At 36.1% G+C, this 13,881-nt stretch overlaps 1 protein-coding gene across 12 annotated transcripts in view; it reads left to right on the top strand.

Annotated features, from left to right (window-relative positions):
• The first annotated feature begins 4,330 nt into the window (after positions 1-4,330).
• LOC129277690 (uncharacterized) overlaps positions 4,331-13,881 on the top strand; it is a 45,137-nt gene continuing 35,586 nt past the window's right edge. For 11 of the 12 annotated variants that reach the window (XM_064110752.1, XM_064110753.1, XM_064110759.1 and 8 more), the window contains exons 1-2: positions 4,358-4,511; positions 11,615-11,935. In XM_064110752.1, the coding sequence (XP_063966822.1) occupies positions 4,442-4,511; positions 11,615-11,935 (391 nt within the window). In that variant the 5' untranslated portion in view covers positions 4,358-4,441. Of the gene's footprint in view, positions 4,512-11,614; positions 11,936-13,881 lie in introns of all 12 variants that reach the window. The other variant, XM_064110751.1, reaches the window with a different exon arrangement.

Here is a 13,881-nt window from a genome sequence, read left to right as displayed (position 1 = left end):
AGTTTTGCACAATTTGCAAAAGAAAACAGAGGAAGAAAATTCAGTTTTGAGGCACATTTTCAGGCCAGAAATTTACTTATTTAACAAAATATTGTATACAAAATAAATGACCAATATGGAAGAGTAACATTTACTCTATCTGATGGTGCAATAATATTTCATTTAACTTGAGGTTAAAACAGGTAAATTCTTAGAGAAAGAAAATCTCACGAATCACGAGATTTTGCAAGGAGGAGGATTCAGCCACGAGATGATTTGGATGAATCTGGCCTTTTTGCTCATTAGCATAGGGACCTGCGGTCTGACTGGTATCGTGCATACTGTCCACTTTTCAATGGCAGTGACCCCCCGGTATAGAATTAAAATATAAGGGAACATTAAGTCCCTGTCATTTGGTCATCATCCCCCCTCCCATTATTCACACCGCCATTGGCCTCAACGGCCTTCACATTGCCAGTGTCATAACTATCGCACAAACAAATGCCGATTTAACAAACAAAAGGATATACCCTCATATTTCCAGTCTTACATCAAATTATGCAAGTAATTACGTGCGTTAATCTCGTTTTAAAAAGCAAGGTATACCCGCATGTCGCGCCGGTTTGGCCTTTTATCGCATTCCCCAGGTCTTGCAGACTGGGCTCAGAATAACTATTACAGACAGTCTCCCTACCACCCTCCAAAATTGTACCGCATCTGATAAGCATGAATTGATTTATCATTAAAAACATAACGGCACAAGAACAGATTTGAAAACAATGATTCATCAAATAACTCTCCTAATCAATTCAAGTGTCAGTCACTCACCAGGCATGTCAGGCGTCGGACATAAAACTTTTTTTTTCTCAAGTTGATTGAATATCAAGTTGCAATTGGTACGTAATAATGATGAATCTATATTAACCTATGACAGTGGCGTAGCTACGGGGGGGGGGGGGTTCGGGCACGTGCCCCCTCAGATTTGGTGTGCCCCCAGGTGCCCGCTCCCCCCGAAAAAAATTGGCGGAGCAAAAAAAAAAGAAAAAAAAAAGAGAAAGAAGAAAATAAAAAAGAAAAAGAAGGGGAAAGACAAGGAAAAAGAAGAGAAAAATAAAAGAAAGAAGACAAGCAAATAAAATAATATCAGGGGAAGACTTGCAAAAAGAAACAAATCTTTCATGTTACTATACGTATGTAATTCGCGCTCGAATTGCCTTTTCGATGAGATTCATATCTTGCTCAGTAGGCTGATATGGAGCTTAGAATATAAAGTTTTGAAGTTAATATACAAAACATATTTCAGCTTGGACATCGAGCTTTCATTGTTTTTTTTTTTCATTTACAAATTTAAAGGGAAATGAAACAAATCTTTCATGTTACTATACGTATGTAATTCGCGCTCGAATTGCCTTTTCGATGAGATTCATATCTTGCTCAGTAGGCTGATATGGAGCTTAGAATATAAAGTTTTGAAGTTAATATACAAAACATATTTCAGCTTGGACATCGAGCTTTCATTGTTTTTTTTTTCATTTAAAAATTTAAAGGGAAATGAAACCTTTCGAATAAGTAGGCTTGTGTCAAAACAGAAAAATAAAAGAAATATATCAACAAAAGTTTGAGAAAATCGGACAAACAATGAGAAAGTTATGAGCATTTGAATATTGCAATCACCGTTAGGAGATCCTCCCATTGGCAATGCGACACGTGAAATATGTACTAAAGTAATGGGGAGAGTTGTTCACAAGTGACATCACACATCTTTGTGATAGAAGTTTAAAAAAAAAATCGATATACACAGTGAAAATATCATACAACGCTGTTTTGAACCTGAACACTTTAAACAAGTGTATAAAATAAAACTTTAAGCAACAAAGTTTATTTTCTAATATTTAATTCTAAATTATTTAAACATAAACTGTTAAACAACTACTGCAAGGTTAAAGGGATGGTCCAGGCTGGAAATATTTATATCTCAATAAATAGAGTAAACTTCACAGAGCAAAATGCTGAAAATTTGATCAAAATCGGATAACAAATACCGAAGTTATTGAATTTTAAAGATTTGCATTATTCCGGTGAAACATTTCTAGGCATGCCTTCATGAATGTGTATTAGGTGGGCTGATATCCCCACTTGTTCTTTTGTATTTTATTATATGAAATTAGAATTAGGTTTACTCAAAAAAATTTACCAAGAACTAAAGCAATTGAATTGACAACTGATTAAGTGCATTTTATCTATTGCCACAACTTATTTCGTCATAACGGAGACACATCATTTACACATGTATCAAAAAATGAAACAATTATGATTTCATAACATAAGAAGAATGAAAGTGGGGATATGACATCATCAGCCCACCTAACATGCCTAATGAATATTCATGACGATGTGCATATAACTGTTTTCACAAAATATTGATAAACTTTAAAATTCAATAACTTTGTTATTTGTTATCCGATTTTGATCAAATTTTCAGCATTTTCCTTTGTGAGTTTTATTCTATTTACTTAGATATAAATATTTTCAGACCAGCCTTTAATAAAGTAAATAGCATTGTTTGAAAAAAATGATTGTTTGATGTAACTTTTTTTAGTTTTTACCAATCAGACAAATTGTTTGTAAATTTTGTGATTTGATATTGATTTTCCAATAAAACATATAATTATTAAAAAAACAAAAAAAAAAAAACAGCGTTTCTGCTGTAGACTTCCTTCCCAGACAAAACTGGGTCAGGGCGAGCTAGATCCCTGTGTTTTTCCCAGGGACGTGGGAGGTAGTCACTGGTTTTTCTTTGCATTTTACGTGGAATTGTTTGGACCAAGGAGTGCTGGTCACTCCTTGTTTGGACATAGATCCTGGTTACATAATTCAATATTGTTTTGGGAAAGGAAGTTGAAAGGTCTTTCGACTTTTCACAGGTCAGAAGAACTTGACAAGTTAGGAACATTAGCGGGCATCCAGCACTCTGCTCTGCAGGCCTAATTCGTTCGCTAATTAGGATATCACTCGATCGCTTCGCTCGGGAAGCAGTCACCAGGGCCTCGACAAGGGGCTAGGCCCAGTGGTGCTGGTTTATGGACCCATTATAGTGTAGCAGGGGCGGATGCAGGATTTTCCAAAAGGGGGCTTTTTTGTTCAGGAAAACTTGCCAACCCCCCCCCCAAAAAAATGGTTTTGACTCCGAATGAATGTGCCCCACTTAAAGAGAAATTCCAGTAGTTGCAGTAAACACTGATTTCATGAGAAAGTCTGTAAAACCAGGCTTAATTGTCAGTATATCATCGAGGATCTAGATCTGGTACAGTTACATAAACTGAACTTTGTGAAATCTTGAAATCTACGCTGAAAAATGTTCAGACTGAACTTCCCCAACACAGATAAGCGCACGTGGGACAGTGTATAATTATTGCTTTGAGCGTCGGGCCCGACGCTCTACCCGAATCCTGTGCTTATTTGCTGATTTCTCAGCAATTACACAATTTCTTCCAGAATCCTTTGGCACATGCGTTTTATTTATACAAACAGACACTTTGGTGGTCATTTCATTGGATTCTGTACGAACTCATTTTGATATCGTTACCAAAACTAGCATTTACCTTTAAATCCGCCAGTGCTGTAGGCCTGTAGGCCCTATATGCCTACTTTATAGACCTGCTCCACTTCTATTTTATTGAAAATTTTCTCCCACGGTATAAGCATGAATTAAAATACAATGATAATATTTACATTTACTTACATAGCGCTTATAAGCGACTTACGATACGATTATTATCACCCCGTCAAGGCTATAACACACTAAAACGAATAATCTAGGGATGCTATATGTTCCCCAAGTCCCCCATTGGAAGTGATAGTGGTTCAGTGATTTTTATTTTAAAATCAACACCGAAGATCTTTTAAAAATGTATCCCCCCCTAAAAAAAATCAACCATTTTCCCATCTCATAGTTCAGTGACCACTTTCCTTTCGCTCGAGCACTAAATACACTTTGCTCCAAGTGAATGATATTTAAATTCATACCTTTTCTTTTACAACAATAAACTTTGTGCTTATTTTAGCCGACTGAGGAAAAACAAGGTAGACGAAGACCTCAACATTCATGTAATCATGGACCTATAGGTCCATGATGTAATCCACTCAATTTGACCGTCATTACACTACACCTGCCCGGCAAGTTATTTATGCCGTAATAATGATAGCTTGACTTCCGTGATCGTTAATCAAAGACCGGGCACTGGCTCTGACCAATTGCATGGCAGCAACCAAAACAGAGAAGCTGGTAGATCTGGGGATTTCGCCTCTTCAGGAAATGGGATAAAAGGGCCAGCTAGGGGCCGGGCGACCCATTCACATAAATCGCAACAAAGCAACAAGTTAGCGTTACAACATATGGGAAATTGAGTGTGGATTTTGTTTTGAGGTATTGTTGGCCTTGTTTGGGCGCGGTCCTGGTCCGATGATGCAGCTCCTGAGCCTGCTCTTCGTTTGTACGCTGGTCTGCTCCACAAGCGCACAAGCAGTAAAAGGTAAGAAATATAAATATCCAATACAAATATTTGACTATCTTTAATTATAGAGACGATACACGTATAAAGACAAGAGCAAAGTCTGGAAAAAGAAACCCACTTGAGATGCGCCGCAAATAAGCAACAACCAAAAAAAAAAAAAAAAAAAAAAACGGACAAAGTAAAGGAGCAAGAAACATCGATGTTCGATTAATTATCACAATCACATCGATAATAGACGAGATAACTGATAAGTTCTAAGATGTCGTTTTTTACGGGGCTCACGATGTCTTGTCCAACATTCGTACCCTACTTTATATGCGACAAAAATTGCGCAAATGAAATGTTTGGGAACTTCGCCTATTATTCGCGCAGGTCGCTTTAATCTCCATGCTTAGAGTCACTTCTTACGAAAATCGGTGCATAAGGTTTTGATCTTGAAGCTTTTTTTCGATTCTTGTCATATGGTGATTAATTGTAGAATGATTAGGTCCATGGTTACAGCAACGCGAATGCCATTTGACGGACGTTATCGGTATAGAAGAGATAACGAAAGTCCAAAGAAGTTAATTTTCCGCGCTTTCATATAAGAGCATAAAAAGGAAAAAAACCCAGCAATGAACCTTTTGCTTGTTTAAACGAAAAATTGCGCACCCATTTTTTTTAATGGCAAAAAGAAGCTGCTGAAAACTGCTTATCTAATAAAAGAGAGCCAATGGAGTAAATTATCAAGTCAAAAAGGGGCCTATAAGCTTTCGATCCTAGCAGAATCTTCGTCGGAGGCAAAATGACAAACATATAAAGTGGAACAACCATAATATAGACCACAAACAAGCTACAGCAACACTAGAAACAAGGAGACAAAAGGGGCATTAGTGAGTAGAGAAGACCAATCAGGTTAGTGAAGGGGATGAAAGAAAAGGAGTAGGCAGACACAAAGGGAAGTTAGTGTAAGTAAGGCCAAGAGGGATTAAGATAATGAGGCAGGCAACATCAAACAGGATCTGGAACAAAACAGTGATAGAGGGATGAATAACTAGAGAATTAGTGAGAGGTGGGTCAAACAGGTTACAAAGAGAGGCTTAATAAACTGGTGCATAAGAGTGGGGGGAAAAAAGAAGAAAAAGAATTGGGAACAACTGATAATGTGCAAAAGACATATAAGTATATATGATAAAGCATTAAACAAACTAAGAGAAGAAGGTAAGTGTAAATATGTATCTATAAGTGATATGTATATAAATATATCCAAAAAAGAAATGTATATGAAAAAATATATAAATATATACACATATGGTGTAACTGATATGGTAATCCGCTAGGTGTGACGGGAAAAAACATAAGACTATATAGTAGGAAAGAAAAAAAAATCTGTATATGTGAAAAGGAGGAAGCAAATTGCCTAAAAAGGTAAAAGCAAATATAGAAGAGAGGGGGTGTATTATGAAGAAACCATAGTATACATGTAAATAAGCAAATGTGGTAAATCTAATAGAGGTGAGTGGAGAAAAAACAAATATATATATATATATATAATAATAATTATTATATCGCCTGAATAAGGAAGGAAAAAATGGAGCTGAGCTTGTATGAGATTTTTTTTAAATTAGAGATGAGCTGTAAAAGAATTCCAGACAAGTATTATTCTGCGTGAAAAAATATACACCAAATGACCTTCGAAACGTTTCTTCAAACTGTTTTTGTTTACCCATGCCTTTATACATGTGAATTATAAGATTTGAATCAAAATATGATGGAAGTTTTTACATTATAGTGTCGTTTATTAATGATAAGTGCATGGGATTAGTTCACGTAAAACATCAATCCTCAATTTTATTTCGCGGGTATTATTTTGTTTTCATATATGCAGTGTTTCAAGGAGATCATACTCGCAAATATCTTGTTTGCTACCTTAATTTTTTGAAATGATGTTTCGAATTGAAATAAAAAAGATTTATCTTGTTGTGAAGGTTAAAAATGTCATGCCTTTTTAATTTACGATTTGAATTTCATTGATCAAAGATATACTTTAATTAACTATTTATTGCAGGGAATCCATACTAACAAGCTGTGCTTTCCAGTGGGTTCCTTTTTTTCATTTCTGTATATTATATTTTTGTGTTTTGCTATACATTGCAACTTTTGTTAAATTTTGGAATGAAAAAGAATAAATGCAATCAATCAATCAATCAATCAATCAATAATGGACAATTATGGTTTTGATTCGAAAGGAGCATTTAATTAAATGAATTCGTTTTATATACAAAGAAAATTCTCAAAACGGTTACACTCTTAGAATATCGGGCAACATACTGTCCACCGCCTGCTGTCCACACAATAATTGGTTAAAAAAAATATCCAACTCTGGGTAGTTTTCAAACAATACTGTTTAGTTCTCACTCAAAGCACATCCTGGTTTAAAACTACCCAGAATTGGATAAAGTTTTAACCAATTGTTGTGTGGACAGTATGTTGCCCAACAATTTTGAGAGTGTATAATTAATGTTTTTAATAGCTTTAGAGATATGAGTCGTAATATGAATTTCTATGGCCCAAATCAGAATGTAAATAGGGCCTACATAGAATGGCTCTACTTTAAAATCCATGACCACTGTTTGGACCCCCATAAATGTTTCAAAATGTTATTTTAGTGGATATTACTTGTCGCTGTTAAAATGTTCGTATATACACTGTTAAAAAAACCCTGATTTTACAGAAAAAAGAGAAGATTTTGCAAAAAGCAATAACAGAATCATTCTGTAAATTCCTAAAACAGGAATTGTTCTGCAATTTAACAGAACAGGTCTGTTTAAAAAGGGGAAAAGGGTGTTTTATTGTAGGAAATTTGTAAGATTCCATACACCAAATACCAATTTCCTGTAAGATTACGCAATCTGGTAAGATTACAGGTGTTCTCGAGACTCTGCTGCAGGAATTTCTTTTATTTTTAGGATAAATTTATTAACAGTGTACGCACATTTTTTCGAAAAAAACTAAACATTTTCGAAGAAACTCGAAAGCGAGGGAGCGAAGCGATCAAGCTTGTCATGAGGGCACTTTTGCATTTCTGAATTTGATTTGAAGGAATTCGTGCACCCTTTTGATAAATTTTGTGATTTTTTTTTACTCACGGAAATGAAAGTTTTGAAATTTCATAGGGAGCGAGGGGCGGTTTCCCCAGATCGCTGCATACGGCCATGGTTAATTATGTTCCTTCGTGCCCTATCTCTGCAACCCCGATCTCACAATTTTTGTTTACTTTTGTACTTTTATTTTACATTTAATCGATTTTGTTGTACTGTTCTTTTGATTCTTAATAAAGTAATGAAAGTTAATTAATTGCTTCCTTAACATCAGTTCCAGATTTGTTCTTTAAACTGATTTAAATTGATTAACTTGTAGAACAAGTGTTGATTATCTCATCACTCAGTTGGGATATTGGTCGGTCAGGGTTTTCTACAGCGGCGTACCCAGGATTTACAAAAAGGGGGGCAAATTTTTCGGAGGATATTTCGTCCACGAAAAAATTTGACAAGCAAAAAAACACAAAGGATAGCTTTCTGATTGTTTCTAACGGACTTATTACAAAAAATGCATGGGAAAGCTAGGTTCATATAATCTGAGCATTACGTTCATATTTGAACTAGTGTAGATTTCATGAGTCTATAGTTTTTCTATTTGGTTTTCAGAAGTGATAGTTACCCATCTTTGTGTTGCCTTCACAAGGGCTTTGACTCTACCATCAGTTGTGTATACCTTCGATATCAGATCAGATTTGTTAGCAGCGTTGACGAGGGACTGACGATGTCTTGTAAGGTCTTCATGGATGAAGATCTTAGTTCCTTTCAACTTTGCTCTGTTACTGTAGATCATTTTCCTTATGTTATAACGAGCGAACTTCATGATGATGACACGAGGCTTGGCACCTTCTGACATTCCTGATCGCGACGCTTTCTTCTTTTTCCCCTCTCCCCACTTATTTCACTCTCTTTCCTTTTCCTCTCTTTCCCTTTTCCCCTCTTTTTTTGTTTTTTTTGTTTCGCTTCCTTTTTTTTTTGCTTGTTACCCGTCAGGGGGGGGGGGGGGTTCGGCCCCCTCCCCCCTTAGGTACGCTAGTGGTTTCCTATAATACTGCAATTTACAAACAGCCTCAATGCAGGCCACTTCAGAGTATATAAATCACAATATAGTAGAAGTACATTTTAAAAGAAAATGGAGCATACAGCACTCAAAATGAAATGCAAAGTCACTCTTCGTCCGTGTCCATTGTGTGACAAAAAAAAATCTGTTTCTGAAACAGTCATGAAAAACACGTTTGTTCATGGATTGTGAAAAGCTAGTATAGAATTAGAATATTTCATGATAATTTTTCGGGTGGCATATTCCACTTGAAAAAAAAAAGAGTCTGGGCCCCGTTGCATAAAAGATACTGTTGTGGTGTAACTTTGCCATCCAATGGTAACTTCCCTGAAATCCTTGATTCTGATTGGGCAGTTCCTATAGTTACTATTATGATAGCGTATAGGGTATATAAGTAGCTTTTATGCAACCGGGCTTTGGTATAAAAATCATTTGTTACGTATCACTGTTTACGGAATTTATTAGTTCTTAGTAGTTTTAGTTTTACGACCTTTTGTGTTACTTTTCCCCCACGTGATTTATTTCATCACGTGGGTCAAGTAGCGTCAGAACGTTCTTTTTAATGTTTTCCCCCGCAAATATGATGCCATAAGATGTGCGAGACCTGAAACTAAAGAAAAAAAAAAGCGTGGCAACCCACACCCCAAACCCGGTTTATTTCCAATTCTTCTAATGCCAATTCGTCAAATTGCCAACTCGTCTACTATCATTTTGTCTACCATCAGTTCGACCACTCACAACATGGTCTACTTACATTTAGTCTCATGCTATTTCGTCTAATTACCAGTTGGTCCTATATAGACCAGGTACCATTTGGTCTAATTGGACTAAGTGTTTAATATGCAAAATCAATGAACAGGAAATGGATATTAGACCAACTGCATTTATGAGACGAAATGGTCAAAGACGAAATGGTGATTAGACGAAGTGATGATTGGACCAAATCAATGGTTGTTAGAGGAAATATTAATGGACGGAATGGCGTTAGACTAAATGAAAGTAGACCATGCAGTGAGTGGACGAGTTGGCAGTAGACGAATTGGCAATTTACACTAAACCCTAGCCTCAGCGCAAATATCAAATGAGAAGGGGGAGGAGCCTCTCAAATCAGGAAAAAAAAACCGAATTTTTGAAATTAAAATTAAAGTAATTAAAGTGCGTACTATTTTTTATAGACATCGTCTATGTGAGCGCCAACGAACATAGAGGGCGGCATATATACTGCGATACAGTTGCACTCATATTGTCAAGTGTCTAAGATTTGGAGTGAAGTGGGAAAAAAATTACATCTTTTAAAATTCCTTGATATACAATGGCTTGAAGTATTACTTGGTGTTAGAGACAAAACACAATGCTCTATTAAATCATGAAATAATTTTGGTCAAATATATGATTTACAATAACCGTAAACTGGGATAAGGGTCCCTACATGTAAAGAAATATGCAGTGCCATTAAAAGGTCAAAACAGATCGAATATGAAAAGGCATAAAGAAAGGATTGACTCCACACCATACAAAATGGAAGAAAAAAATCCCGATTGTCGGTTTGAGTCAATTACTCTCAAGTGTTTATTTATTTTTTTCTTTCTTCAAACTCTTTCTCCCACTGATCCTTACCCATCAATTTAAATATATATTAAAAAATCAGTATACGATTATCTTCCAACAAAGCTTATTTTGTATAAAATGATTTATAGTATAGCATTGGAATAATAGTAATTCAATCTTATAAAATATATCATGACATGCCATTATGGGTAAAAGATTAAGGAGATGGGTTTTAGTTTGGCTGCTCTCCCTTCACATTTTCTGTTTTTTGTTTTGTTGTTTTGTTTTTGTGTGTTTTATATATAAAATCATTATTCAGATTGTTTTCCCCTATTCTTTTTTGTATTGTCTTACAAAATATGGAGATATAAATACATACATTTTTTATTATGGGATAGCCTATTCACATCTTTATTAAACAAAGTATTATAAATATCAGATTTATTGCTCAGAATTTAAAAAGTCTTTATGTTTGGATTTTTTATCATACAATACCGCATTAATATACAGTAAATACAAGTGAAAATAACTGTTTTCTCTGTATTATGGGTTGTGATAATCTTTGTTAATTTTTTTGTATCATAATGTATATTAGATAGCCAAGACAGATAGCCAAGCGCGATCTACTGCACGCACCGTACGTAGAACTAATTTTAAGTTTAGATTTTACGTTAGATCTATCTTCATCATTCAAGGCTATCTAATATAACAGATATTGACTGATGTGGTGTGTAAAAAAACATTCTTTGGACCGCCTAAAGGCCTATATTTTCCCTCGTGATCATATTTTCCCTCAGCGCTGCGCGCTTCGGGAAAATATAAATCCGGCGGTCCAAAGAATGTTTATATTACACACCCTTCAGTCAATATCTGTATAATATTTCATTTCATATATTGCTGTATACATGTACTTCACTTTATTTTGTATATTTTCTTTATTACCCTTGTATGTATGAAAAATGTGATATTATCTGAATAAAGGCAAAAAAGTATTAAAAATCTTAGTTTGTATTTGCGATGCAGTGCTTTGCTTGACAAGTCACTACGGACACATACCGCCTTCGCTTGGGAATTCGAATTCAAATCACAGTTTTCGAGTGAGCGTGTGAAAGATCCGATGATTCTAACGACGAATTGCAATCATCATTATAATGATGATTGAAGATTCACGTGTGAAAAGGCCCTGCTAGTAAAGACAATTGCTAAAAGGGGCCAATTTCATAAAAATCATGACAAAGTTGCAATAAACGTAAAAAGCTACTGAAATTCATCAATTTAATGGTCTGATATATGAATATTCAAACTTGTTAAAGAAATTATTGCATTAGTTATTAGGTCTTTATGAAATGGGATCCAGAGGGGCTATATTGCGCAAACCTCTTGCTTCAAAAAGTTGTGTTAATATGGGAAATGTTTGCATCTGAATTTTATTTTAGATGGGACTGTCCGGCTCGTCGGTGGGGCGTCATCTAATGAAGGCAGAGTAGAGGTCAGTTACAACGGAAAATGGGGAACTGTCTGCGACGATCTCTGGGATATCACCGATGCTAGCGTGGTCTGCCGATCTCTCGATTTTCCTGGTGCGATTGAAGCAGTATCTCAGGCCAAGTTCGGCGAAGGCACGGTACCCATTCTCCTAGATAGCGTCCAGTGTACCGGGCGAGAATCAAATATCTTGGACTGTGTCCACGACGGGATCGGGACCAACAACTGCGCCCATTCAGAAGACGCAGGTGTCATCTGCAGCCCACTTGAAGGTAAGGTCCAGGGGGGTACGGTAGGTCTTTTCTTGGGCCTCGTCTTACAAAGAGTTGCGATTGATCCGATCAACCACAACCATGGAAAGCCGGCAACGTTGACATCTAAAATTCAATTCAATTCAATTCATTTATTTTCCATTTAAAACTCAATCAAAATAAATACATACAAAATTCATAAATAAAAATCGGAAGGACCCCAAGAAAAGCATAGCTTGCGAGGATGGGGCCCTGTACAATAATTCACAAAACAAAACAGATCTCACGTTGTTAAAGTGTAAATATAAAAAGAAAACAAGCCTCATACACACACACAATCACACCAGCATACCAACACACACCCATATGCAGAACATTAATACATGTTTGTTCAAAATATTTTCCACCTGTTTTATATTCGTACATTCACCATTTTCTTGGACAATTTCACATTCTCTTTGTTTACAAAGGACATTGTGTATAATTTTAAAATTAAGGCATTGATGGATTTCCATATATAGTTGAGGTTACGGTTACACTTCGTAATTCCGAAGCTTCGTAATTCCGAAGGTTCTTTATTCCGAAGGTTCGTAATTCCGAAACACGTAAATTGCCTATACCTCGATGTTCGTTAATCCGAAAACGAAAAAGGGTTCGTTAATCCGAACATTTGTGGCGTTATTCCGACGGTTCGTTATTCCGAAGGTTCGATAATCCGAAAACGAAATAAGGTTCGTTGTTCCGAAGGTTCGATAATCCGAAAACGAAATAAGGTTCGTTGTTCCGAAGGTTCGTTAATCCGAAAACGAAATAAGGTTCGTTGTTCCGAAGGTTCGTTAATCCGAAAACAAAATAAGGTTCGTTTTTCCGAAGGTTCGTTAATCCGAAAACGAAATAAGGTTCGTTAATCCGAAAACAAAATAAGGTTCGTTTTTCCGAAGGTTCGTTAATCCGAAAACGAAATAAGGTTCGTTGTTCCGAAGGTTCGTTAATCCGAAAACGAAATAAGGTTCGTTAATCCAAAAAATGAAAACCGGGAAAGCAGAGGCAGAGGCAATGGGGGGGGGGGGGGGGGCGGGGGACACTGTTGCCGTTCAATTGTTATGAGGATGGGAAGGCAAGGGCGGCCGAACGAATTTTCGTTCGGGGGGTAAAGCCAAAAAATGAAACTCATACGTCATAATGGGCACTTTGGTGATATTTTCACCTTGAGATTATCATCTGCTTGAAGTCATTGTGTGTTTGATAGTGATTAAGTAGAGAAAAACTTTTTTGAAGTGACTTCTTATTATGGCAAAATGTATATTTAGGCTTTATTTTTCGGGAGAGAGTATAATGAGCGAGCGGCTTGGTAAAAAAAAAATTAAAGGTGAAGTTGTAAAACTCGTTTTGGGGGTCAATTATTCTTAAAATGGCATTATTGCGAGGTGTTGCGTGCGTGAATAACAAGCTAAAACTTAAGGGTATTTCAATAAAAAATGAAAATAAGTTTTGAAAAATCCGAGCAGATTTCTGCTGTCATTAAAAAGATGTGCATTTAACTAAAGAATTAACACGAGCGCAAAACGCGAGCTTTAACATACTGACCAGAAAAGGAACCTGTTCAAGAAAGCATGCATTTAGTGACCTCTTTAGGATACATATTTCTCCAATCGAATAATTGAGAGTGCGAAGCGCAAGCTGAAAATTTGCAATATTCCAGCCTGAAAACTTAACTTGTATACTTTAAAAAGAGTATATTTCGAAAAACATGAAAAACAGCATATTCATTTTTGAAAAAGGAACTCTCTCATTTTGGAAAAATACGCATTTCCCTCTTTTTTATTTCATTTTGGGGGTGCAAGTGCCCCCTGCCTCCCTCCCAGCGGATCCAACTTTTGTCAAATAGGGGGGGGGCAATTTTTTTTTCAGCCATATTTTCCTCGATCTGCAGCTTAAAGTTGATTGTTTGTTTCTTTGAAAGGGTA

Source organism: Lytechinus pictus, chromosome 15 (assembly GCF_037042905.1).
Source record: "Lytechinus pictus isolate F3 Inbred chromosome 15, Lp3.0, whole genome shotgun sequence".
NCBI classification, from domain to species: Eukaryota; Metazoa; Echinodermata; class Echinoidea; order Temnopleuroida; family Toxopneustidae; genus Lytechinus; species Lytechinus pictus.
This window is presented reverse-complemented; position numbering and strand designations above follow the sequence as displayed.